This window comes from Oryx dammah, unplaced genomic scaffold (genome assembly GCF_014754425.2).
Source record: "Oryx dammah isolate SB20612 unplaced genomic scaffold, SCBI_Odam_1.1 HiC_scaffold_8, whole genome shotgun sequence".
Lineage (NCBI taxonomy): Eukaryota > Metazoa > Chordata > Mammalia > Artiodactyla > Bovidae > Oryx > Oryx dammah.
This window is the reverse complement of record NW_024070192.1, coordinates 54752953-54778637: the sequence shown is the minus strand read 5'-3', so window position 1 is coordinate 54778637 and position 25685 is coordinate 54752953. Positions and strand designations below refer to the sequence as shown.

Below are 25685 nucleotides of genomic sequence, written 5' to 3'. Positions count from 1 at the left end.
AGGCAGACTGTGAGACACTTCACTCTTCAGCCAAGAGAGGACATCTGTCAAGGGCAAACAGGATATAATTCCTCCTTGAAAGGCATGAAGACACATTCAGGGAGCTACAAGGGTCAAGAGTAAGCTGAAAAGTAACTGTGACTCTTTCCTGTAGAGCAGCCAGTAAATATCAGACTTGAAATATACCTTTTGAAAGAGGAAAATCAAACACACCTTGAGGAAAGAGAATAGAGGGGAAAAGGAGACTTTGGAATAAAGGTTTGCTCTCTTCAGATACATTCTGTTGTTCATTCAGGCAATAAACCTCAACTGAGAAGTTGGCTCCCTAGTGGCTCATATCATAGAATCTGCCTGCAGTGCAGGAGACCCAGGTTTGATCCCTGGGTCAGAAAGATCCCCTGGAAAAGGGAATGGCAACCCACTCCAGTATTCTTGCTTGGAAAGTCCCACGGACAAAGGAGCCTGGCAGGCTACACAGCCCATGGGATTACAAAGAATCGGACACAACTGAGCAACTAACACTTGACTTGACTTGAGAAGTTACAGTGCTCCAGGTTTTGAGCAAATAAAAATTAACAGGAGATATGGTTTTTGCCCTCAAAGAAATCAGCCCAGTAAACACATTATTACAATAAAGCAGGATAAATGTCCTGGTGTATTTATAAACAAGTGGTCTAGGACCACAAAAGACAGAAGCTAACTCTGCCTGGAGTGAAAGAGGTACCAGTTAAGATTTCACTGAGGAGAAGATATTTAACCTGAATATTCAAGTATGAGAAGAAGCTGACATGAACGTATTGGTAGAGAAGGTACTGGAGGAGAAGGAAATGGCATGTTCACAAACGTGGAAGTACAAAAGGAACAGCTTGACCAAAGCACAGGGTCGATGCAGGCCGAGGGTGGAAGGCATGACAGAAGATATAACTGCAGATATATTAAAATCCTAGATCTCAAGGAGCTTGCTTTGCTGTGATGTTTGGGTTGTATCCCCAGTCAAGAAGGTGCTCTATAGAGGTGTAAAATCAAGGGAAAGCATGAAATGGAGATCATTTGGGAAGAGCTCAATAATTTGCAGTTACTGAGATCGGTTCCGCTGTGTGTCAGACAAGGAAGTGTTAGAGCAGAGGACGCAGAAGGAGGGATCTAATACAAGAGAGAAAGAAAAAAAAAAAAAAAACACCAAAACCAAAACTACCCGAAATCAGAAACCACTCCTTGAAACGGTGCCCAGCTGGATTAAGGACGGACCACTGGAGCCGTCACTCCATTCTTCTCTACCCCTTCAATACAAGGAGATCCAAACAGAGCAGGTCACCCTTTGCCTCCCCTGAGTTTCATCCTGAGGGAAAATCAAGCAAGGAAGCAGGCAGTGGTAAGATGGGAATTGTAGGGTACACAAAATCTCTCAATGTGCAGAGAAGTAGGGCTTCCTCAGTGAGGTGTGGAGATGACCAGATGTCCCGTTTTGAGGTAGTGTGGTTTTAGCTTCCCAAAATGGCCAGGTCTAGGTCTCCGGAATCAATAGCAAAGAGGCCTGAGGGCAGTAATTAGATGTTCTTCCTAGAATTCCTCACCAAAGAAGCCAGAATAAAAATGCTTCCACAGATCTGGTGAGTTATTACAGCCCCATTTCCGAAGCATGGAGCACACTGATACAGGTCAGAGGTACACAGAGTGAGTGAGGTTCCTGGGAAGTGACTCTCCAAACTCAGCAATGGCCAGGAAGAGTCTGGTACTACACAAGTCTGAATCAGAATGCTCGCCTCATCTTACTGGACTCTGAAGTTATAGCATGTGAGCAGAGCCGATCAGAGAAGTATGAAAAATCTGACCACCTCAGGCTGCCTGCGTCAGGCTGAGACCCACGCCCCTTTCTCCCTTATCCACGGCAGAGATGAAGGTTAGGCTGTCTCCACTGGTCTCTAGCCCATTATCTTTTAAAAGAAGAAGGGGAAAACAAAACTGGTCTGCAGAACACTAGCTCCATCATCTTTCCAGAGGAGCTGAGGAGTGGAGAGGCAGGAGAAGAATCAAAACTCATCATACTAGGGTCCTTAGGCAGTTTTCCAGCCAGACAAAACACAAAACACACCCTGAGAAAAACATGTCTTTTATCTTCTGGGACTTCTGGCCTTGGAAAGGGACACGCAAGATACACACTAGAAATCAGACATGGCAATCAAAACTGGGTTTCAAATGGATACTTGCTTCTTTTTTTTTCCTCTTTAAATTGGTAAGCAAACTTATTTTCCCAGTAGTAGCCCAGCTTTAGGGGCTGAACATAAACTGCAGCTTTAGCCAACTCCACTTCCCCATACCCTACCAGGACTTGGTAAACCTTAAAAGGGAATACTGTCTGACTAAAGCCAGACAACTGGCCCCTTAAGAGCACATTTATAATTTATTTATGGCCTAATATTTTCCAATGATAGGATTAATAAATCATGTTTTCATTCAACTTGTTTTCTCTGAGGTATGAATTTCTCTATTTTGATACCAGATCTTAACATGTTTTATTTTGCTTGTCCATTTTCCAGTTCATTTTTGCAGCTACAGGGAGAAATTTATTAGTCTGTATTGCCGCCTTTCTGCTGTTGTGGAGCTGGATTCTCTGAATACCCAACAGTCCCTGAGGGAAGCAATCTCAGACAGCGAAGTTGCAGCTGCCAAACAAAGACACCAGCAAGTTTTAGATTTCATTCAGGTAACAGTTTGTTTTATCTGGGGTAAAAGGAAGAAGGAAGGGGCAGGGTGGTGAGGATGAGACCCAAGCATGAGAAAGAACAGCAGTCTGGGCAAAAGACCACTATGTGCAAATAGACTGTTAATTTGGTTAAAATGCGGAACTCCAGGAAATACGAGTTTTTAAACAAAGGCTTAAGAAAAAGCCACAGATAAATCAGTGTTAATAAGAGCTCTATCAGGCCCTGTCGTGGGTCGCTGTAGTCTCCTACGTTGAACAGAAAAACAGCTGCCAGAAGAAGTAGAGATCAGAATATTAGTACCTAGGAGCCCAGTGATAATTCCAACAGAAAGAAAAACTATATTAATTCATTCAACATCAGAGAGAGAAAGAACAGAATGATCCATCGGCTTATGTAAACCCAAATTCAGGACATAAGATTTCTCATTTTTTAGACTTCTTTCTGGCAAAACTGATATTTTATTGCATAGCTATAAAGGCTTAAAAATGTGTGAGCCCTGGGGTGACGTCTCAGGGTCTTGAGACAGTGGGACTGAGTAGTCATCAAGAGAATTTGGATCTGGTCGGAAACTGCCCCTAAATCCCTTGGACAAGTCTTATGATCTTTATGCCTGTGCGTGCGTGCATACTAAGTCGCCTCAGCGGTGTCCAACTCTGTGCGACCCTATGGACTACAGCCTGCCAAGCTCCCCTCTCCACGGGGTTCTCCAGGCAAGAGTACTGGAGTGGGTTGCCATGGGATCTTCTTCTCCAGGGGATCTTCCTGACTCAGGGATTGAACCTGTGTCTATTACATCTCCTGCACTGGCAGACAAGTTCTTTACAACTAGCGCCATCTGGGAAGCCCTTTTATGCCTGCAGTATAACCCCACAAAATGAATGCACAGTCCCCTCTTAACCTCAGGGGATACATCTCAAGACTGGATGACTGAAACTGCAGATAGTACCAAATCCTGGATATACTATTTTTCCCTATAGGTACACACCTATGCTAAGTTTAATTTATAAATCAGGCACAGTAAGAGATTAGCAACAAAATAGAACAGTTATAACAATATATTATAACAAAAAAATATGTGAATGTCCTATCTCTCAAAATAGCTTATTGTACAAATTTAATGTCCTTTTCCATCTTAACTAAACACTTATTATGTACTGTGGCCATGACTTTTGCGATTTGCGGTACAACAGCAAAACTACTAGGAATTTCTTTTTCCTTTTTCACAGTTTCATGGAATGAAGATTCATTCTTATCATAGATCTTAGCAATTTCACCATCCAGGTTTTTTTCCCTTACCTTATTAAGTATAGCACTTTCAACTGTTCAATTAAAGAAAGCACTTTGTAGCTTCTCTTTGTCATAACCAAATTGCCAGCATCTTGCACTCTTGCACTTTAGGGCCATTATTAATTAAAATAAGGGTTACTTGAACACAAGAATTATGACACCAAGCAATCTAATAACCAAGGTGGCTACTAAGTGACTAAACAGTGGGATACACTGGACAGAGGGATGATTCACATTCTGGGAATGCTGGGCAGGATGACAGGAGATTGGATCCCTCTATTCAGAACAGCGGCAACTTAAAGGTTATGAACTGTTTAATTCTGGAAGCTTCCATTTACTATTTTCAGACCTCAGTTGACCAATGGTTATTGAAACTGCAGAAAGCAAACCATGAATAAGAGGGGACTTCTATAACAGCAATTGCCCCATCATGAATATCACTTTGACATATATTCAGATCAATCTGATAAATATATATTTGTTGGACACAAGCGTCGGACACTGTAAGGGAGATACAAAGTTGAATTACACATGGTCCTTGAACTTCGTTTAAAATTCATTAGGGTAAACAAGAAATGTGTATAAATACTATCTGTAAAAATGATTTAGGTGCCAAATTTGTTGCCTCATCACTCAGTCATGTCTAACTCTTTGTGACCCCATGAACTGTAGCCCACAAGGTTCCCCTGTCCATGGGATTTTCCAGGCAAGAATACTGGAGTGGGTTGTCGTTTCCTTCTCCAAGGTACCAAAAGAGAAATATAAAAAAAATAAAGTAAAAATGTTTTGTGTCAACACAAAGAAGTAAAAATTTACTTACACTTGTGGGCATAAAAAAAATGCCGTAGAGTATGTAACTGATATGTGAGCTGGGCCTAGGGGCATAGGTTAGTCTCTAGTGAGGAGAGACAGAATGAGGAGCTGCCAAAGAAGCATAACCAGATAAGGGAGAAAGAGCGGAAAAATCCTACCTGGGGAATGATGTGTAACCAAGATTAGTTTGGGCATAAACTGAGTAAAGGACAAAGGTGAAAAATTAGGTAAGAATGAAAGGAGCAATGAAATCAGATCATATGAGGCTTTATTAGAGACCATAGTAAGAAATTTGTACTTGATGCTGTAGGCCATAGGTACCCAGCCAAAGTGTTGGAGAAAGTCAGTAACAGGGTCTCACAGATGTTAAAGATAGATTCAAGCAGTGGAGGATATTCCTCCCATTCGCATTAGTGTGGCCACGCTGGTTGTTCACAGTAAGCACTCATTCTCATGGCTACTAAATAATTTGCACATCATTCCTAGACTTAAGGAGAAGACTAAAGGCAGGGAAACCAGATACAAAGCTATTACACAACCCTCCAAGCAAGTAATGAGGACCTAAGATGAGAAAATGCTGTGAACTTTGGGCAAATAAAGTTCTCTAAATCTCAATCTCCTCATCTGTAAAATAGGGATGATAATAATAGGACTAGCTTTCAGTGTCACTGGAGAGAATTCAATACGATAATACATATAACAATTTCACTGAAGTGCCTGCACATAATAAGTATGCAATAAATTATACATTCATTCACTAATAAGGGAAAATACTTTAAAACATGACGTGCAAGATCGGGGGTTTATTAAGTACTCATGAAGAAGATATTGTAATATGCTTGCAAAGTGTGAGCCAGACAAGTCCTACCCTACTTCTCTCATCCTAAATGAGATATTTTAGGTGACCTCTTAGACTAAAACAATAAACCTTTCAAGAACTTACTTGCTTTCTTGACCTGAAAACACAGTATTTAAAAATTAAAAACATTTACATCATTTATTTTATTTCTAGTAAAAATGAAATATTGATAGGGGAAGGGGGTGGGAAAAAGAAGAAAGAAGCAGGAGGAGGATATGAAAGACTGGCATATCTTTTGAACCCAGTGTAAGGAATAGGGGAGCATAGTAAGAAGAAGAATGACCAGAAGTCAGTTACCATACATTTTTAGTCTGGAATCTTCCACTGATAAACCTTGGACTGTTGGACAATTTATTTGATCCAAGGGCCTCAATTGTAAGAACTGGACTGGATGACTTCTTAAGCACTGAGTTGGCCCTAACATTTCATGACTTCTTTAACAGCCATAAGTAGTTTTATAGAAGCACTTCTTTAACTCTACCTTAGGTTCTATTTCCACTTTATTCCAACTAAGGCTCCCCTGACTCCATTATGTCCAACCAAGAACACTGACTTTCTTTAGCCTGTCACATACTCCAAGAGTCCCTGGCTCCGTTCTTACTTCCAGATGACAGTCCTCGCCCCTTTCTTTCTCACCTAGCCTACGGCTCCTCTGCTTTCTTCTCTTTCCTTTTCAGCACACCATTAAGTGGGATGGATGAAGGCAAGCGAGGCCAGGAATTCTTTAAAGTTCTAGCCTGCTCTGGTTTCCTAAAGCAGGTAACTTGAGAGCCCTCTCTACGTACTCTCCAGCTAGCCAGCCAGGTAAACGGAGACTTGGATGAAAGCCAGTTCTCCAAGAGTTCAAGAAAGCACTTCTTGGCCAGGCTAAAACCAGACCATCTTGCACCCACAGCCTTCAGTGGACTTCCTTGCTCCGTCCAACATGGATAATTTCACTGACTAGAGTTAACGCAGGATCATCTCTCTCCTTAACGAGACTGGGCTTCTCAGTCTCTCCTGCTCAGAATGAAAACCAGCTGCAGCCATTCACCCACTGGCATCCAGCACTCAGTCCACCACACACCATAATCGGCAGAGGCAAGTGCCAACTGTGGGAGCGTTTGTGTGATTCCAGATCTAAGACAGTGTTGAAGGCACTACAGAAACCAAACATTGTAAAGAGCAAGGGAGTCTGTGTAAATACAGTTGGGAAAAGAAGCCAAGTTAGTGCAGCCAGAGAGGAAGGGCTGGGCCGGGGGAGGTGTAGAAAATCATAGATAAGGTATACAGCCTTTACAGACAACACAGGCAGCAGAAATGGCAGAGTGTGGAGACTTGGCACTGGGCATATTTGGAGCTGCTAAAGCCGAAAGGGCAATTAGGCTATAATTTATATACTGGAATGCTTCAAATGCTCCTAAGCTGTAATAGAAACACAGCTCATTAAATATAGCCAATCTATCATCCCCTCAAGCACCTTGTAACTGTGCTGTGAGAAAACCAATCACCTTTACATTTTAATAAAAATATTATCTTGCCTGCGTACAGAGAAAGGAGTGTAATTTATGGGATGAAAACCAAAATTTGTAAAGGGCAAAGTGAGAAATGGATGCAAAACTTTTAACCAACAGACCTAGTGAGTTCACGGTCTTTCTTTTTTAAAAACATGTCAGCAAGTCTTTAGAAGCTGTATTTGGACGTTAAAATCAAGGGGATTATGTTGTCAGTTATTTTTAGATCAACAGTATAAGGTAAAATGAGTGAAAATTGTGCTCCTTTTAGAGCTAATTAACTAAGTCCGTTAAACTCAGTCTATAGATTTCCCTCTACCTATGTTTCTGACTTCTCTTCAGTTAACACTTCTTCACTGCCATCACTGAGAAAAATTAAGAAATAAACATTGTCTCTACACATAAGTTTTAAATTTTTTGTACTAAATCTCACTATCCATCCTCAGTAGTAAGGCTAAAACAACCTATCCAAAGAGAGCAAGTGGAGGACAAGTTCTTAATAATTGTATTCATTTCTTAAGGCTGCTGCAAGAAATTGCCACAAACTGAGTGGCTTCAACAGCAGGAATTTATTCTCGCACAGTTCCAAAGGCCAGAAATCTTAAGTCAAGGTGTCAGCAGAGTCACACTCCCTCTGGAGAGGGGGAGAATCCATCCTTGGCTTCCTCCAGCTCCTGGTGGCCATTGGCGTCTCTTGACTTGGGGCTACCTCAGTTCAATCTTCGCACAGCCTCCTCTCCTGTCGACCACATCTCCGTCTGCCTCACTCTCATAAGGATGTCTTCATGCAGACATTCATCACTGGAATCAAGGCCCACCTTTCTAGAATAAAATCCTCCCATCAGAATCCTTACCAATCACATCTTTTGCCATAAAAAGTAACATTCATTCTTTTATCATATAAAGTAATACAGGTTCCAGGGACTAGGATGTGGACATATATTTTGGGAGGTCACATTCCGTCCACTATAGTAACCATGATTGTCATTGCAACACCTGAAAATTTTATAAGAATGTACAGATTACACTGTGCACTCACCTACATCAGCTTACTTAATCCTCATAATAATTCTGTTCAAGGACAGAGATCTAAAGTATTAGATAACCATTCACTCATACCTTCATTAGCTGAACAATCATTTACTGAGTACCTATTCTTTGCACAGCCAAGAGTAAAAGGTACAGAAGCATAGTACCTGCCTTGCCAGGACCTCTAAAAGCTGTCCATAGTCATGCAGTGCCTCACTTTGAGATGAGAGTATGCTGCATGAGGCGAGATCAATAAAAGCTAGCTGAGAAAGCAACAATCTCATTAAGAAAATTTGTCCAAGCGTTAAATGGAACTTCCACTTTATTTACCCCTTGAACTTCAGATTTTTCCCTATATAATGTTCAGCGGGCCTGCCACTGTTGAACCTTCAGCCCAGCTCACTGGCTGACAAAGCCTGAAGCTCAATTTCATGCTTTCATTAACAACACTAAAAACTCTGCCCAGTTTTGTCACTCCAGGATAGAACATTACCAGAAAGCAAGGGAAAATGGCAACCAACCATGCAGTGCCATGCATTAGCTCACTCAAACTTGCCTGTCACTCGGAACTCTCATAGTTTCAGAAGCCACTCTGTGTTTATTGGGAGCATCTGGTTTGTGGATATTCTTAAGTACAGATTAAGACTCTAAAATTTGAAATTTGAAAATAAAACAGAATATTAGATAGTCCCTTCTATAATCAGAGACACCTTAACCGTGTAGTATTCATACAATAAACATCTTCTAGCTGGAAACTAAGTGACCCCAACTTTCTAAGGGTTCTTCAAAAATAAATCATACAGTGTCAGAGCTGGAAGGGACCTTGGACATCATCCAGCCCAGCCTCTTCTTTTCACAGCGAGGTAAATGGGTCAGAAGTCAATGGCTTGCTCAAGGCACCCAGTGAAATTAGATGCAAAGCTGTTTATTCCAATAATGCTTTACTAGTTCACACAGGACTAAAACTATATTTCTTTCTCCACTTGTTCTGAAATTCAGACTTTATCATATGCCTTACCCATAAATCCTAATGAGGAATATTTCATTACATGCTGAGAATTAATAACAGTTTACATGTGTGCAAAATGTACCCTGCAGTTTTATAAAGCACCTTCAAACTTATCATTTCACCCAATCATCACAGCAGTCCTGTGGCGTATAAAAGAAATATTTTGTCCACATTTCACAAATAAGGCAACTAAAGCTCAAAGGGGTCAAGTGATTTGCCAAAGGTTGTTATAGAACCAATAAGTTGCAGATCCCAGCTGGAATCCAAGTCTTTCACTATTTGCCTTAAATGAAATAGCCTCTTGGGTAAAAAACACACAAGACACAAAAGGTTATAAAAACGAGGTATTTTCTGGTTTAGTAAATCTATGTAGAAAATATTTCACCCATGCTCAAAACCAGATACTGTAGAAAATGTATCATGTTGGACCCTCAGGGAAACTTAACACCTTTTTAAACCTGTTCACTAATTCAATGCATGCATGTATGCTAAGTTGCTTCAGTCATGTCCGACTCTTTGCAAATGCATGGGCTGTAGCCTGCCAGACCTCCCTGTCCATGGAGATTCTCCAGGCAAGATTATTGGAGTGGGTTGCCATGCCCTACTCCAAGGGATCTTCCTGACCCAAGGATCGATTCCACATCTCCTGCTGTCTCCTGCACTGGCAGGCAGGTTCTTTGCCTCTAGCATCACCTGGGAAGCTAATTCAATATATTTTACCATTTTATTCCGAAGCAAATAGATGAAGTTTGGCGTGAAATGAGGTGGATCATGGATGCTCTACATTATGCAAGATACAAGCAACCCGTTTCTGGCTTATCCATCACTAAGCTGATAGATCCTTCAGATGAGCAGAACCTAAAGAAGATCAGTTCTACATCATCACATATAGACTGCCTTCCATCACCATCGCCATCCCCAGAGATGCACAGAAGAAAGGCAGTGAGTGGTAAGCAATAAGATCCAAAACTCTGTGTTTCAGTCACCAGATGCTTGGTCCTAATCTCCACTGATGAGGTTTGTGCTGAGTCATTAGACTCAGCAAGCAGTAGAAAACACTGCTCAGCAGTAAGAGTCTAGAAGCATAGAAGAAGCAAAATCAGCAACAGGGGAGGGTAGGAAGCTCAGGCAACGACCTGAGATCATATCCAGTTAGGAGCGCAGAAGATTCATGCCAGTTCCAGTTCAAGCTTCCCATATACAAAAGGAATTTGACCAAAACCAGGGAGTAAAGAAAACAGGCCCAGTCTCCAGAAAATAGGGACTGACAGGAAGGAGGCAGGAAGGAGGCAGGAAGGAGGTCCTAGCCTGGGTAAGAGTTCCAGGCAAACTTCCCACCAACATGGCACCAATGTCCTGGGGTGAAGATGGGAAAGCAAGAAACCTTGGGTAAACTAGAATCCTGAGCCTGAGGCCAAATAAATAGGTTGGTCTCATCATGGATACAACAATCTGGAGACAACTTACAGACAAGGTGCAGGAGATGCCTAGCAAGCCACCTCCACTCTTGGGAATTAAATTTGACGACTTTACATGGCAAATACTACTAACTGAAGAAAACATAGTTAACACAAACTTCTGCGAAACCCTTTTATACTTATAAACAGAGAGAAAACATACGAGTCAAAGGCAATATCATGAATGTTCTTGCCTAGAACATGTTGAAACTAATGCCATTTTTCTAATCAATTAAAAAATGGTATTCAAAGCATCTTTATTCTATTATCTTATAAGAGCCAATTTTATATGTTCTACAATGATAATAATTGATATTTTTAATAAACAGTTCTAAAATGTGCACTTGTCCCATAGGGGGCAGCATGGTGTAGCAGAAAAAGCCTGGCCTTAGAAATCAAAGACCTGGATTCAAATTCCAGCTTTGCTGTGCTAGCTGTATGCGCTTGAACAGATTACTACATCTGAGCCTGTTTCTTTGTATGTAAAATGAGAATAATACTATATACACCTTGAAAAGTTATTTGTGAATAAAAGTCTATGTCAGAGGTTCACAGAACATAATAGACAATAAATTGTAATATAGTACTTAATGTTATTTTTATTTCAGAAAACTTTAGCGGGGATATGAACCTTTTCTATAAGGAAGTTTATGTACATTCTAAAAAACTTCAGTGTCTAAAAATCAAAACTTGGCAAGTGTAAGAACTTGAGAGACAGCTTATTTATATTACCAAAGGGTTCTATCATTTAACAAATAATTCAACAAAATAATTAGGTAGGTTTTATAGATTCCCAGTAAGCTCAGGATACAAATAAAATACTATCCCTACCAGAAGCTAATTAATGAGGGAGACAGACACATTACAAACAATTTCATACTAACTGCTTATGTGCTCCTGGTATAATAAGGATATGCACAGGGTGCTATAGAATCTAATGGAGGTGTTAACCAGGAACTCATAAAATCAAAGAGAGCTTCCTGGAGGAGGTGACAAAGTCAAGTACTGAAGGATAAGCAGAATTTGAACTGAAAAAGAGGAAAGCATTATAAGCAGAGGAAGCAGAACGTGCACGTGTGTTGTAGTTCAGGGAACTGTAAGCAGTCTGACTGAACTCAGGATCTAAGGATAGTATCCTTTCTTTCTTTTTTTTCATGTAAAAAGCATTTATTGGTCACCCACTATGTTCCAGGCATTCTTCAAGGTAAAAAGGAGATAGTGATAAACAAAGCCAAGTCTGTCCTCCCATAGAGCTGGCATTCTAGGATGACAATGAAAATAGAAACAAGATGATTTCAGATAGTGAAAATTCCAAAGTATAATGCAAAACAGCAATTAAGGTGGCTAGGAAGGGTGCTGAATCCACTAGGATAAACAGCAGAGACCTGTCTGTGAAGGTTACATTTGAACCAGTAAAAAAAAAAAAAGATCCAGTTATGCAAAGATCTGGAGTCGGAATATCCCAAGCAACAAGACAGCAAAAGGCCCTGAGGTGAGTGAGGGGTGAAAAGATGGCCAAAGTCTTTGGAGTGGATTGAACAAAGGGGCTGGTGATGAGAGAAGGGGTACAGAGAAAGGCAAGGAGCCGATCAGGCAGGGCATGGAAGGAAGCTGGAATCTTATTCTATTTGTGACCGAAAGCCATTGAAACCTTCTAAGCAAGGATTGATATAATCTGAATTATTCTTTAGAAGCAAATCTGTCTGTTGCTTGAAGAGACCAATGTTGGAAACAGGAAGATCAATCAGAAAGCTATTAACAAAGAAGATAGCAAGTTTTCTGGCATCAGGACATTATGATGTCATTTACCAAAAAACAGATGGACAGGAGGAGAAAAAGTTTGAGTAAATGGGTATGGTGAATTTTAGGTTAGTTTTAGGGCATTCCATGCAAAAAGAAACATTCAAAAGCAAACAGGATGCATGGGGTGTGAAGTTCAGAAAAGATAAATGAACTAATAATATAGATTTAATCATTGTTGACATATGACTGCTTGATATTCCCTATGAAAACACTTGATATTCCCCATGAATATGCTTGATATTCCCTAGAGAGAGTAGATAGAGTAAGAGAGGAGAAGGAAAGATGTCTGTGGAACAGAACAGCAAGACTTCTTAAACTGAGAAGTAAAGACAAGAGGAAGAAGATAAAGAGAGCAGCATCACAAAAATTAAAACATGTCAAATGATGGTACACAAGGTTAAATAAAACAACAGCTTCTATTGTTTTGTTTCTGCTTTTCAACAAGAAAGTCGTCAGTAACCTTGAAGACAGCAGTTTGAGAAAGAAAGGAGATAGAAACCGAATAGGCGTCGATCGGGGAGTAACCCAGAGGTTAAAAAATGGGACCAGTAAGGATACACTCTTCAGAATCTTGTAGCTGGGGAGGTGTGAGCTTGAAAGGGCATGTTGACAAGGCAGGGCAGATATACCCTCTGTTGTTCCCCAATTCGCATAACTCTACAAACAACTCTTCCATTTCACTCCCACCTTCCCAGCCGTCGTCTGTCCTCTCTGCTCACAGAACTTTCTCAGTGTTTAATCTTCTCTTAGCCACAGGCTCCTAAGTAGGTCCCCCCTGGCTGCATGCGGGTGGCCTCTCCGGTGCCACGTAAGTGCCAAATTCTCACGTTGCCCAGATGACGGGTTAGACACACTCCCTGCTGGGAAGATCTGGCCAATTACACTTGGATTTTATTATTAACTTAAAATGTGAGCGATCATCATTCTGTTTCTTAAAATATAACTCTCTCTTGGGTCCATTTATTTCTCTGAAGCCAAGATTCCATGGGCTGTGAAACACAAAGATGTGGAGGGCAGCAAGTGAAAAATGGGACCCAGGGACAGGGAAACTGTTGGGAAAGGGGAGAAACATTTAGCATCCCCGCACAAAAGCAGAAGCGTTTCAGAGCAACTGAACCTGCCCCTGCATACTCTGTCCTCTCCACTAGGGTGACTATTTTTAATTGCTTGGAAACCATTCATGAAAAGGAGAAAATCCAATCTAGAGGTACATCCCCTCTGGGTTGCTCATAGGTCAAAGTTTACAACACAGTTCCATTCCGGGTGAGCAGGGGTCACCTAATTTCTGAGAAGTCTGCTGGAAATGCAAAGCCTGTCACAAGCCTAGACTCTGGTACCAGCCCAAGATTCCGTTTGAAAGCTGTTGAGTACCTTGGATTTGTTTGTGTGTGTATATGTGTCTGTGGTTGGATGGGCAGGGTGGGAGGGCAGTGGAACTCTTTTACTTCCCATTTCTGTGTGGTTTTCAGGCACAAAGTACAACTCCTCTGAATCAATTAAAATTAAGCATCTCCCAAAGACCCAAGGGGGAAAGTTGGCTCCGAGCAAAGGCAGCACAAGGCAGGGGGTGGAATGACTGGTCCATGGCTAGGTATTTTCTCTCCCACGCCTTTTCTGTGGGTATAGTGGTCACAGACAGCAGCAATTTTTTTTTTTTCCAATACTGCTATTTCTCCTAGTGATGCATGGGTGAGGCAACAAAGGGGAGGGGAGGTGCTGTTTCCTTCAGATGTATGTGAAGATTATCCTGATCTTCCAAATGTAAATCTTCCCAGTGAGACTTTCCCAGATGAAGTGAAGATTAAGAACACTGTGGCATAAACTAAACAGCTCAAAAAAATAAATAAATAAAAGGAATCTGAAGATGGGAAATTAGAAGGTGAACAAACCCGTGAGCTTCTACTCAAGACTTGATGATTTAGAAACAAAATTCTTTGTTTCTAAATTATCTAAATTCTACTCAGATACAGTGGAAATAAATTCAGTGAAGCACACACACAGAAAGTACCAGTTTGAACAGTGATGTATTAAAAATGTGATGATAGATTCTTAGGGCAAATACGACTTCTTTTTCCTTTCTTTCTGTCCTGCCATGCCCCTTGCCTTTAAGAGAAAAGCAATAGCTTTAAATCAGTTATTCCTTCCTGCAATGTCATCTCCCCATAACACTCTCAAAATCCACATCAACTCTACTCTGCTGTTGTTGGCCTGGTCTGCAGAGACCAGGAGTTGCAACACCCTAAGCCAGCCACTAATACTATGGGCAGAACTTCCATCAGACAGCTCGTGGGTCAAGCAGAGGGGAAACACAAGGTTCTACCAGTGCTGGCCTGCCCAGTGGGCCCTCTAAGGGAAATTGAGGAGCACAACCAGCTTTATTAAAATAACAACTGGGCAAGGTGCCTACAATGCTTAATGGAGCATATGGCCTGGATCTGGGGATGGAAGCTGCACTTTGCATTCTTTTCCAGGAAGGGAGGGAGTGGCAGTGGCCTAAAATCCCTGGAAACTCTCCTCAGTGCCCTGGCTGGCATCCTGGAGATTTTCCCAGCTTGTTCTGGGAGGGGTATCCCACTCTAAGCAATAGGTTCCACTAAGTCCTATAATAAATAAGACAACCACCATGGAAGTCAAATATTTAGATTCCCACTAGAGCAGGGTTTCCAAAGTGCAGGTCCATGAACTTACAATATAATATTTACCACTTCATACTTAAGCCCTTTTTCATCTCTTTCCTGGGTTACTACAGTTATAACTTGCTCTTTCTCTCGATTTATCTCCTATCTCCTTTACTCTTGGGAGTTTTAGCAAAAATTTACATAATTTACAAATCCTTTGCTAAATCTAGGATGAGAAATACAGCACTGGACTAATACAAGACACCATTCAAGACATTATTGTTCTTTATTATCAGTACAATTCACAGCAAAATCTTGAAGGTTTTTTTTATTACTGGTTTGTATTTTAATGAGTCACCTCTTAATATGTTTTCTAGCTATTCTCTATTTAAAAGTGAAAAAGATTTCAATATTAACACCTTCTGTTTGTAAGGCACTTAAACTATTTTTAACAAACTATAATTCTTATAGCACCTATAGAAGCTAGGTAACATGATTACCTACATGCTACAGATAAAGGGGCTAAGTTGGGAGGGGCTAAGTGATTTGTTCAACATCATATACACTGTAAGGAGCAAGGCAGGACTTCAGCCTAATTTTCAGATAATTGTTCTTTCTGCTACAACTGTGCTGACTCAAGTTAAGAGTCACCAAATATGAAGCAAAATGAAAAAAAATAAAATGAAGTTAAATGATGTAGCTGATTGTTTTCAGACATTTCTGTGGCAGATTAAATTAGATCTTTTCAGACTGCTTTCAGTATTGTTTTTAGGAGGCAATCAAATCTAACTTTTTAAGCTTTCAGATTTCAATATTTGTTTCAGTTTCAATTCCATGCAGCATTCTTTACTGAGACTCTTGTATGTATCAGATATAGCACACCAGGCTAATAACACAACGATGATGAATTCACACTCTACTCCTCATGGTCTGTTCATACGTCCATGTTCAGATCTGGAAAATATAGAGGATTTATATGTCCCTTTGCTTAACTCCTTCCTTAGTCCTTCCCTTCACTGACTGGCTTCTTCAACATTTACTAAGCAGAGCTGAATAAGACACGGTGCATGCCCTCTGGAGTTTACACTTAATGAGAGAGATAAAAATATGAGAATAATTTATAATAAATCTTGATAAATGCAGCAACAGAGATATAAATAAAATGCTTTGTGAGCCAAGAGAACTGAGCAACTAACTCAACCTGGGGACATGAGCACCAGCTCTTCCTAAGACCGCGTCTTAAAGTGTGATGCTCAATCAAAATATCAGAATGTCAGCCCTTAAAGCATACCTTCATGTATTCACTAGGCCCCTACCACCAACAAATTCTCACTATCTGTATGCTGTGGGGTCAAAGTGCAAACTGTTCTTGCAGAGCATTTGACCTGACTACAGACTGGAAAGAGTTAAGCGATACAACCCCCTTAGCACTTGCTTCTAGACATTTTTACTATCAGACATCTAGTGGTTAAATGGTAGCCAACCAAAAGACATGTTTGTGTCCTAACTCTCAGAACCTGTGACCTTATTTGGAAAAAGAGTCTTCACAGATGTAACTCAGAACCTTGAGATGAGATCATCCTGGATTATCCAGGTGGGCCCTAAATTCAATTACGAGTGTCCTTAAAAGACGCAGAAGAGGGTCCATGTGAAGGCAGAGGCAGAGATTGGAGTGATGCAGCCCAAGGTATGCACAGCCACCAGCAGCAGTAAGAGGCAAGAAATCATATTTTCCCCTAGGGCCTCCAGAGGGCATGCCACCCAGCTGACTACCATGGCTTCAGATCCTCATGGCTTCGAAAGCCATGAAAGAATACATTTCTGTTGTTTCCAGCCACACAGTGTGTGGTTATTTGTTACAGCAGCCACGGGAAACTAATAGAAACCTAACATATTTCTCTCACTAAAAGCTTAATATAACTGTGTGGGCATCACCCCAAGTGGACCACATGAACCAGGTCCCAGCCTGCAGGAAGCTTCCACAGAAAGCCATGGGAATAGCAGTAGAGCAGGTCTTTGAAAGAAAGAAAAGAAAGAAAGTGAAGTCGCTCAGTCGTGTCCGACTCTTTGCGACCCCATGGACTGTAGCCCACCAGGCTCCTCTGTCCATGGGATTCTCCAGGCAAGAATACTGGAGTGGGTTGCCATTTCCTTCTCCAGGGGATCTTCCCAACCCAGGGATTGAACCCGGGTCTCCTGCATTGCCGGCAGACATTTAACCTCTGAATCGTAGGTCTTTGGTGTGACAGAAATCTGCATATAGGTTCCTATTCTGCCACGTATCAGCTTATATGAGCTGGAAAATTTAATAAGCCTAGGCTTCAGTATCCTTATGTGCAAATAGGAACTGGTGTAAGAATTAAATAAGATAAAGCTCCTAGAACATTAAGCATGATGGCTGGCTCACAGTAAGCACTAAGTAAACATCAAGTACTATTATTATTATTGTGGATACAAATGAATAGTATATATGGATAGCTGAATAGACGACAGTGGTCAAATAGAGAAGGAAGTTTGAGTAAAGTCAATTACCAGTTAATTGCATGGATCTTTTCTCCAGCCCAGTGTCAAATGTTCAATTAACCTCTCTTCGTCAAGGCCCTGTGGCACCTACCACTACCATCATCAAAAACAGCTAAGAGTTCTGAGACCCTGTTTTCTGTTTCCACATGTGTGCCCATGGCTGATTCATGTCGATGTCTGGCAAAAACCACTACAATATTGTAAAGTAACTAGCCCCCAATTAAAATAAATTAATTAACTTAATAAATAAATTTTAAAAGATCGGGAAAAGGATTGTCTAAAAATTGTTTTAAGAAAGGCAAAGTCATTCAGCCCAAGCCTTTATCCAGTTCTCTTAACTTGAAAAGCTGTGTCTGCCTTCTTCCCTCACCAGGAGTCCTTACATTTTTTCACTGAAGATTGATAACAGCATCGGTGCTCCCAAGTGATCTTCCTTGCTATTTCCATCATCTTATTGCTCACATCTTCAGTCGTTCCCTGTCCAGGAGTGTCTTCTCTACCCACAAACACCTTCCCTCAACTGTGCTACCCACCATGTTCCCATTCCAGCCCTCCAGGATGGTTTGGCCAACCGCTTAAGTTCAATCTGTCCCAAATTAAAGTTACCATGTCTTCCACTACCCGACCCTCTTGTAGTTAAACTCCTCTGGTTTGATGCTATTCCTATTTTCCAGGCACCAAGGCTAGAAACATATTTGTCATTTCAGGGCCTTTACACTTGCTTCTCCAAGTTGCCTAGAACACTATTCCCTAAAATTTTTATAAAGCTGATTCCTTCTGATCATTGAAGTCTCATCTAGACTCCAGAGATTCCTCCCCTGGCTACCTTATTTGAAGAATCTCCCTCCCAAGTCACTCTCTAGCTGAAATCGTTTCATTTTATTCATAGAACTTTACACTCTCTGAAATTAATCTTAGGTATATTCTGACTTACTTATTTTCTAATCCACCCTCTATGAACTATTTGAAAGCAGAGACCATGTCCGTCTATCATAAAATAGGTGCTCGGTAAACATCTTTAAATGAATGACTTTCCTGGAGTTCTGTTTTCTTCCTCATAACTACCACTGTTGCTCAACCCCACAACCTAAAAAAAGGTAAATATTTGAAGGAAAAAGCATATCTTGGACAACAGCATCCCAGCTGACCTCCCTGTTGTTTCCTCCTGATTCAGTTCATCTTACATCCTACCTGTGACATAATTATTATAAATTTCAGCTCAATCTTGCTAATTATTTCTTTAAATTTTTCTGATAAATACCCAATGGCTACAAAATTAGGTACAAACTCCTTATCTAGGCATTCACTGTTCTCTTCTGGTTCTATCCTGTCTTTAAAAAAAAATAATAACCTCTTTTAACCATTTATTTAAAATAATTGTAAGAACATCAGGTTGCAAAGAAATGTACAGGAATTTCCATGTTCTACTTCCCCAGGATCTCCCCAGTGTTCACATCTTACACAGTTCTTGCACAATATCAAAACCAAGAATGTGGTACAATCTACTGTTCATCTAAATTTCACCAGTTATACTGATGCGTGTGTGTGTGTGTGTGTGTGTGTGCATTCATGTACATGCACATAAGCATGTAGGCTTGACTGCACAGCTCTGTGCAATCTGTCATATGTATAGTCTTGGGTAATCACCATCATAGTCAATTGTACCATCTCCACAAAACCTCCTCTGTTACCCCCTTTATACTTTACCCACCACACCCCACTCCCACCCTACCCTGGCTACTACTAATCTGTTCTTCATCTCTATAATTATTTCATAAATGTTACATAAATAGAATTCTTTATTTGTACTGATGAGTAGCATTTCATTGAATGGGTGTATCACAATTTGTTTAATCACACATCCATTGAAAGGTATTTGGGTAGTTTCCAGCTTGGGGTTAATACCAATAACACTGTTATATGAACATTCATATACAGGTTCCTGCATGAAAATAAACCTTAATTTTTCTAGGATAAATTCCTAGAGTGAAAATGCTGACATCTTACTTTTGTAGCCCCATTTTCCCCAAATTCCACTCTTATTCCCATCTAATAGTCAAATAGGACTACTTATACTGTTTCCTTTCGCTCTCTGTTTTCTAATCCTTTCCTCAACATTTGTATATTTATTATTAAAAGCTGCCTCAAATAATTTTTAGAAAGTAGATGAAGAAATAAATTAATATATATAGAAACAGAGATGGAGAGAAAAAATAAACACGATAGTGTTTTATCAATCCTGTCCCAATAAAATATGATCTTTCCTATAAACCTGCATCTTACTTGCTAAACTTCTTTTATAAAAGGTATGTTCTTCCACAGTCTCATAGATGTATATGCCCCACTTCCATTAAAACAGTAAAATTCCTGAAACAGATCATTTCTTATTAATTTTACGTTCAGTCAGCCACTAAACATGGTGTTTCTGTTAGAGCAGGAGCTCAAGCAAAACAAAATCTTCATTGTTGAACAAATGGGTGAATTAAGTATCTTTGCCGGAAGGGGGCTCTGGTCCAACCAGGAAACCAGGATGTTATATTTGCATTAAAATGATAACTAACAATACAAATCTATACAGGCTAAGTGCCAAAGGATAATAGAAGCAAAAAATATTTCAGAAGTGCAGACAAGTGGGCAATCCTTTCTGGGACAGTTGAGAGATACTTTCTAAAAAAGGCTTTGTTTGAGGGAATCCTTGAATAGATGAGTGGAACCAAAATAAATAAATAAAGGGAGTCCTTTTTGATCATCATTAGTTGAAGAACAACATATGAGTTGATCTCATTCTCTGTAGCTGGATCCATAGTAGGGATGTGCCCAAATTTTTAAACCATTCCCCTAATTAAAAACATTTAGATTTGCATCAGTTAGGATTAAGTCTCAATCTGTGTTACAGAAAACCCAAATAATGGTGTCATTAACACAAGATACTTTATTTCTCTCTTATGTGAAAGAAACCCAGAGATAAGACAAAGCAGGGACAGTACGTAGACTCTATGGTCTTCAGTTCCACCATCCTAGAACATGGCTTCCTTTTCTAAGGTTGCCTCATGAGCCCAGCCAACACATCTTGTTACAGGCAATTGGAAGAAAAAACAAAATGGTCCATCTCCCAGCTAAGCCAGCTCCTCAAATGCAGCCTTCCAAAAGCTTTGTAGCATATTTTCAGTTCTATCTCACTCGCCAGAATTTAGTTACATGACCATGCCTAGCTGCAAAGGAAGCTGAAAAAAAAAAATGTGGTCTTTTACATGAATGCACTGCTGTCTCAAACAAAATTTAAGATTTTGTAACTAAAAAAAGGATAATGGATATTGGGTAGCAGCCAGCAGCAAACGAACAAAACTGAAATCTTGTCCTGCCAATGAGTAAGGAATGTCATCTTCTACAGCCAGGAAAAAGAAAAAAAGGAAAAGAAACACTTCACTCCCTGACCCTGAAATAAACAAACAACCAAAAAATACATATTACATCTGGTTCTAGTCCCTAAAATAGAAGAAACCTTAATCCCATTTGTGTAAATTACTCACTCCATTAACAAAACATTTTTTTTTCCCCTGAAGCTTGCAATATTCTTCTGATAATCGTGTCTGAGTTTCCACCATGAACAGACTAACTATAACCTTATAACCCTGTGGGTTTTTACTTCAAATACCTGTTGTACTTTTTAATCAGCAAGCCAGTACTGAATTTGGACTCCCTTGCAGAACTTTGCCAAGTAAAGTATTTTTCTTTTCTTAAACTATTTTTCTTTTCTTAATGCTTCTGTGTCTCTAAGTCTTCCTTCACAGTAGCCTCAGCCACAAGGTTATTTCTAGTTTTTCACTATTATAAATCATGTTACAGTAAACAATTTGTAAATGCTTCCATGTATACATAGTGACAATTTCTCAAACATAGATATCTAAAAAAAGGACTTGCTGGGACAAATGATATGCACATTATTAATCCATTCTACAAAGCTGCTATCCAAAGAGCCAGACCAGTTTATAGTCCCACCACCATTATATGAGGGTCCCTCACTTCCTACACATCACCAACACAAGAGATTATCATTCTTCTCAACACAGGAGTTGATCATTCTATTTATTTTCAGCAAATCTGATGGGCAAAAAAAAAAATGCCCTGTTTTTACTTCAACTGCATTTCCCAAATTACTACCTAATTAGTAATTATAGTCTACCTAGGTTGAATAGCTTTATTATGCTTATTGTCCATTTGTATTAAATATTCTTTGAAGTGTTGGTTATCTTCTGCCCATCTGGATTGCCTTCTACTTTACAGGAAACTTTATGTAGCCTGTAAAATTAATCTTTTCTTATACATATTATCAGGAGAAGGCAATGGCACCCCACTCCAGTACTCTTGCCTGGAACATCCCATGGGTGGAGGAGCCTGGTGGGCTGCAGTCCATGGTGTCCCGAAGAGTTGGACACGACTGAGCAACTTCACTTTCACATTTCACTTTCATGCATTGGAGAAGGAAACGGCAACCCACTCCAGTGTTCTTGCCTGGAGAATCCCAGGGACGGGGGAGCCTGGTGGGCCGCTGTCTATGGGGCTGCACAGAGTCGGACACAACTGAAGCGACTTAGCAGTAACAGCATACATATTATCACTATTTTCTTTGAATCTATCCCTTACCTTTATTTTGTTTATGTGATCATTTCAAAGTATTAAGCTTTCATATATTCAAATTATCAGTTACTTCTTTTCTGACTTCTGGGGTTTTATCTTGCTTAGAAAGACCTTCCTATCCAAAATTACAAACATACTGTTTTCTAATACTTGTAGAGTTTGCTTGTTATATTTAAACAACATGGAATTTACTTTTATATGTGAGATAAGGGAGGATGTTCTCGAATTATTTTACTAAAGGATAACCACTTGCACCAACATTATATACTGAAAACTCTATTCACTCCCCTAGTTTGAAGTGTTATCTTTACCATATGTTCAATCATCACACTGAATTAAGACAGTTCCTGAACTTTATATTTCTGTTTTACAGGTCCATCTGTCCATTATACATCAATTTTTATTGGAAGGTTTAATTACCAAAATTCTATAATATGTTTGACACCTCATAAATCAGGCTCTTTCCTATTGGACCTTAAAAAAACCTTAGTTATTTTCACAAATTTTCTTTGCCTGATAAATTTAAAAATCCATTTATTAAATTCCATTTAAAAATCCCATGGAAGGGATTTCCCTGGAAGTCTAGTGGCTAAGACTCAGTGAGATCCCTGGTTAGGGAACTAGATCTTACGTGCCACAACTAAAGATCCCTCCTGCCACAAGTAAAACCCAGTGCACCCAAATAAATAAATAATCCTATGGTGATTTTTGAATGGGACTGGCTCAGATTTGAAAATGAGCGATTTCTTGTTCTTTTTAACAGGACTTGAATGTTTTCCAAATTAGCTTATATTTACCAAGTACCCAATATGGCCTGAATTCTGTGGAAAATTCAAAGGATTTTAAGACAGTTTTTGTCCTATAGAAATGTACAACCTGGTTGGGAAAAAAAATATAAACATTTTGTACTGCATTAAATTACAAATACTGTATTTACAGAACTAAACTCTGGTTCACTTATGATCAGCCTAGCATGCCCTTTGAGGCTGATTTTTGCCTCTGATTTTACTTCTGTTTTATTTTCTCCTTTGGCCTTAATTTTTTTTGATTTTTAAACACTGACAACAAGGTTAACTATTTGTATGTATAAACGATTTTTTTACAGTCACTTTAAGTAAGAAGTTCTATTATCATCCCCCATTTTGCAGATAAGAAAACTGAAGCTCAAAGAGGTCCGGTTAAGTAACTTTCCCAAGATCACAGAGCAATCTGGAGGACAACCAGGGTTTGAATCCAGGTTTCCCTGACTTCTGCCACCGTAGGGCCTCCTCTTCTTTCCCCCTTTTAAGTTTCTGCTATTTATCAACTGCAAAAATCACCTCTGAAATAAGATTAGGGAACGAATAAATGAATGACATCCAGGTTTATTTTCCTGTTTCACCCTCTCTCCACAAGTCCAGGGAAAAGTGAGTAGTAAAATTAGGTGTGGGCAAGGGAGGGCATGATGCGTTCTGCTGCTGCAAGGCTGGTTGGTCCAGACTCCCTCTCCCTCCTTCTGCTTTTAGCTAAGAACGGGATCTACTAAATAACTTATAGAGTCCCACACAGAACGACAGTGTGGGACCCCTTGCTCAAAACTTCAAGAAATAAGTGAAGACCACTAAACAAAGCATAAGCCCTTCCAGGCACGGGGGTGTGGGCTCAAACATAGGACCCATACTTGAGCCCTGGCTAGGAGTTTCTCTCTTTTTCTAAGCACAGTCTCTGGCTTTGCAGATTCACAGCCTTGCTCTGACGAAGAAGGCTGCTCAGAAGTCTTCCTGCCCACCGACAGCGACTACGACTCCAGTGACGCCCTGAGCCCCCGAGACCTGGACCTGGTCTACCTGTCATCACACGACATTGCCCAGCAGTCCCGGAACGGACTGAGCGGCAGTGCCCCCGACGTCCTGCAGGTGGACGATATGAAGCCTCCTTCGGGGCCAGGCCAGGACACCGACCACGCATGCGCCGAGCTCCTGCACAACCTCACCCTCTCAGGCCTTCCGCCCAAGAACCACGCCAAGATGGTGCCAGGAGCACGGCCGCCGCTGGGCTTCCTGGGAAAACGGAAGTCGGCCAAGCAGCCGCACTACGGCGGCTTCAGCCGCCATCACCGCTGGCTGCGCATGCACGGCGAAACGCAATCGCTGTCGCTGTCAGAGGGTGTGTACACACAGCACCTGTCCAGGGCCTGCGGCCTGGCCCAGGAGCCTGAGGAGGCCGAGCGACTAGGACCTGCCCCCGAGGGGCCACGGGGCCTGGCTCTGGCCCATGCTGCCAGCCTCCCAGAGGAGCGGAAGAGCAGCCTCCAGGACCCTAGGCCTGCGGTGCACCGCATCTACGTAGAGGCCTACCCTGCAGCCCTGGTGGACACCAAACCCTGGGCAGCCTTAAGTCCTGCCATCGTAGGCCACTCGGGCCTGCCCAGCGCCGCGGGCCCGGAGTTGAGCCCAGAGGACCCTACCACTTCCCCTGTGTCAGAGATACTCAGCAGCATGCTTTAGGGAGGTCTACAATTGGCTGTCCACTTTTCACTGCGAGTCCCTGCATTTTCCATCACCCTACCCCAGCCTGCCTCCACCCATGTTTTCACCCAATTTGAACTGCTTTCAAGGTTAAAAATCCAAAGGTTAGAGGTTCAAGGTCCTCTTTTTTAGAGTTGGAGTGGAGGCAAGAGTGGCCAGTCTCATACCCAGTTCAGCCTGTAAAGGACATAAAAGAGCTTTAGTGTCAACATGGAGTCCTGGACACAAGAGTTCAAGCATACCATCCTGATGGCCGTACCTGTGGCGGAGGTTTGTTGTTGAGTTTCTGGAACGTGTCCAGCTTTTTGTGTGCCATGGACTGCAGCAGGCCATGCTCCTCTGACCTCTACCTTCTCCTGGAGTTTGTTCAAAGTCATGTCCATTGAGTTGGCAATCCTATCTAACCATCTCATCCTCTGCTGCCCTCTTTTCCTTTTGCCTTCAATCCTTCCCGGCACCAGGGTCTTTTCCAGTGAGTCCACTTTTCACACCAGGTGACCAAAGTATTGGAGCTTCAACTTCAGCATCAGTCCTTCCACTGAATATTCAGGGTTGATTTACTTTAGGATCAACTGTTTGGATCTCCTTGATGTCCAAGGGACTCTCAAGAGTCTTGTCCAGCCTTTCAATTTGAAAGCATCTATTCTTCAGAGCTCTGCCTTCTTTATGGTCCAACTCTCATATCTGTACACGACTACCAGAAAAACCATACCTTTGACTATATGAACCTTTTTCTGCAAAGAGATCACTCTGCTTTTTAATACCCTATCTGGGTTTGTTATAGCTTTCCTTCAAAAGAGCAAGCATCTTTTAATTTCATGGCTGCAGTCACCATCCACAGTGATTTTAGAGCCCAAGAAAATGAAATCTGTCAGTGCTTCAACTTTTCCCCCTTGTATTTGTCATGAAGTGATAGAACCAGATAACCATGATCTTAGTTTTTT

The 25685-nt window shown here is 40.9% G+C and overlaps 1 protein-coding gene across 1 annotated transcript; it reads left to right on the top strand.

Annotated features, from left to right (window-relative positions):
- The first annotated feature begins 485 nt into the window (after nucleotides 1-485).
- Nucleotides 486-24720, top strand: LOC120866688. Its single transcript, XM_040244477.1, has 3 exons — nucleotides 486-2704; nucleotides 9931-10144; nucleotides 23951-24720. The coding sequence occupies exons 2-3, from the start codon at nucleotides 9955-9957 to the stop codon at nucleotides 24718-24720; spliced, it is 960 nt and encodes a 319-aa protein (XP_040100411.1). The 5' UTR covers nucleotides 486-2704; nucleotides 9931-9954.
- Nucleotides 24721-25685: the final 965 nt, after the last annotated feature.

What these genes read in the sequence shown, in the direction of transcription:
- LOC120866688 (XM_040244477.1), top strand. Translation starts at nt 9,955, where the DNA reads ATGAGGTGGATCATGGATGCTCTACATTATGCAAGATACAAGCAACCC. An exon ending in CAGAAGAAAGGCAGTGAGTG is followed by an intron (nt 10,145 to 23,950) that starts GTAAGCAATAAG and finishes CTGGCTTTGCAG; the next exon opens with ATTCACAGCCTTGCTCTGAC.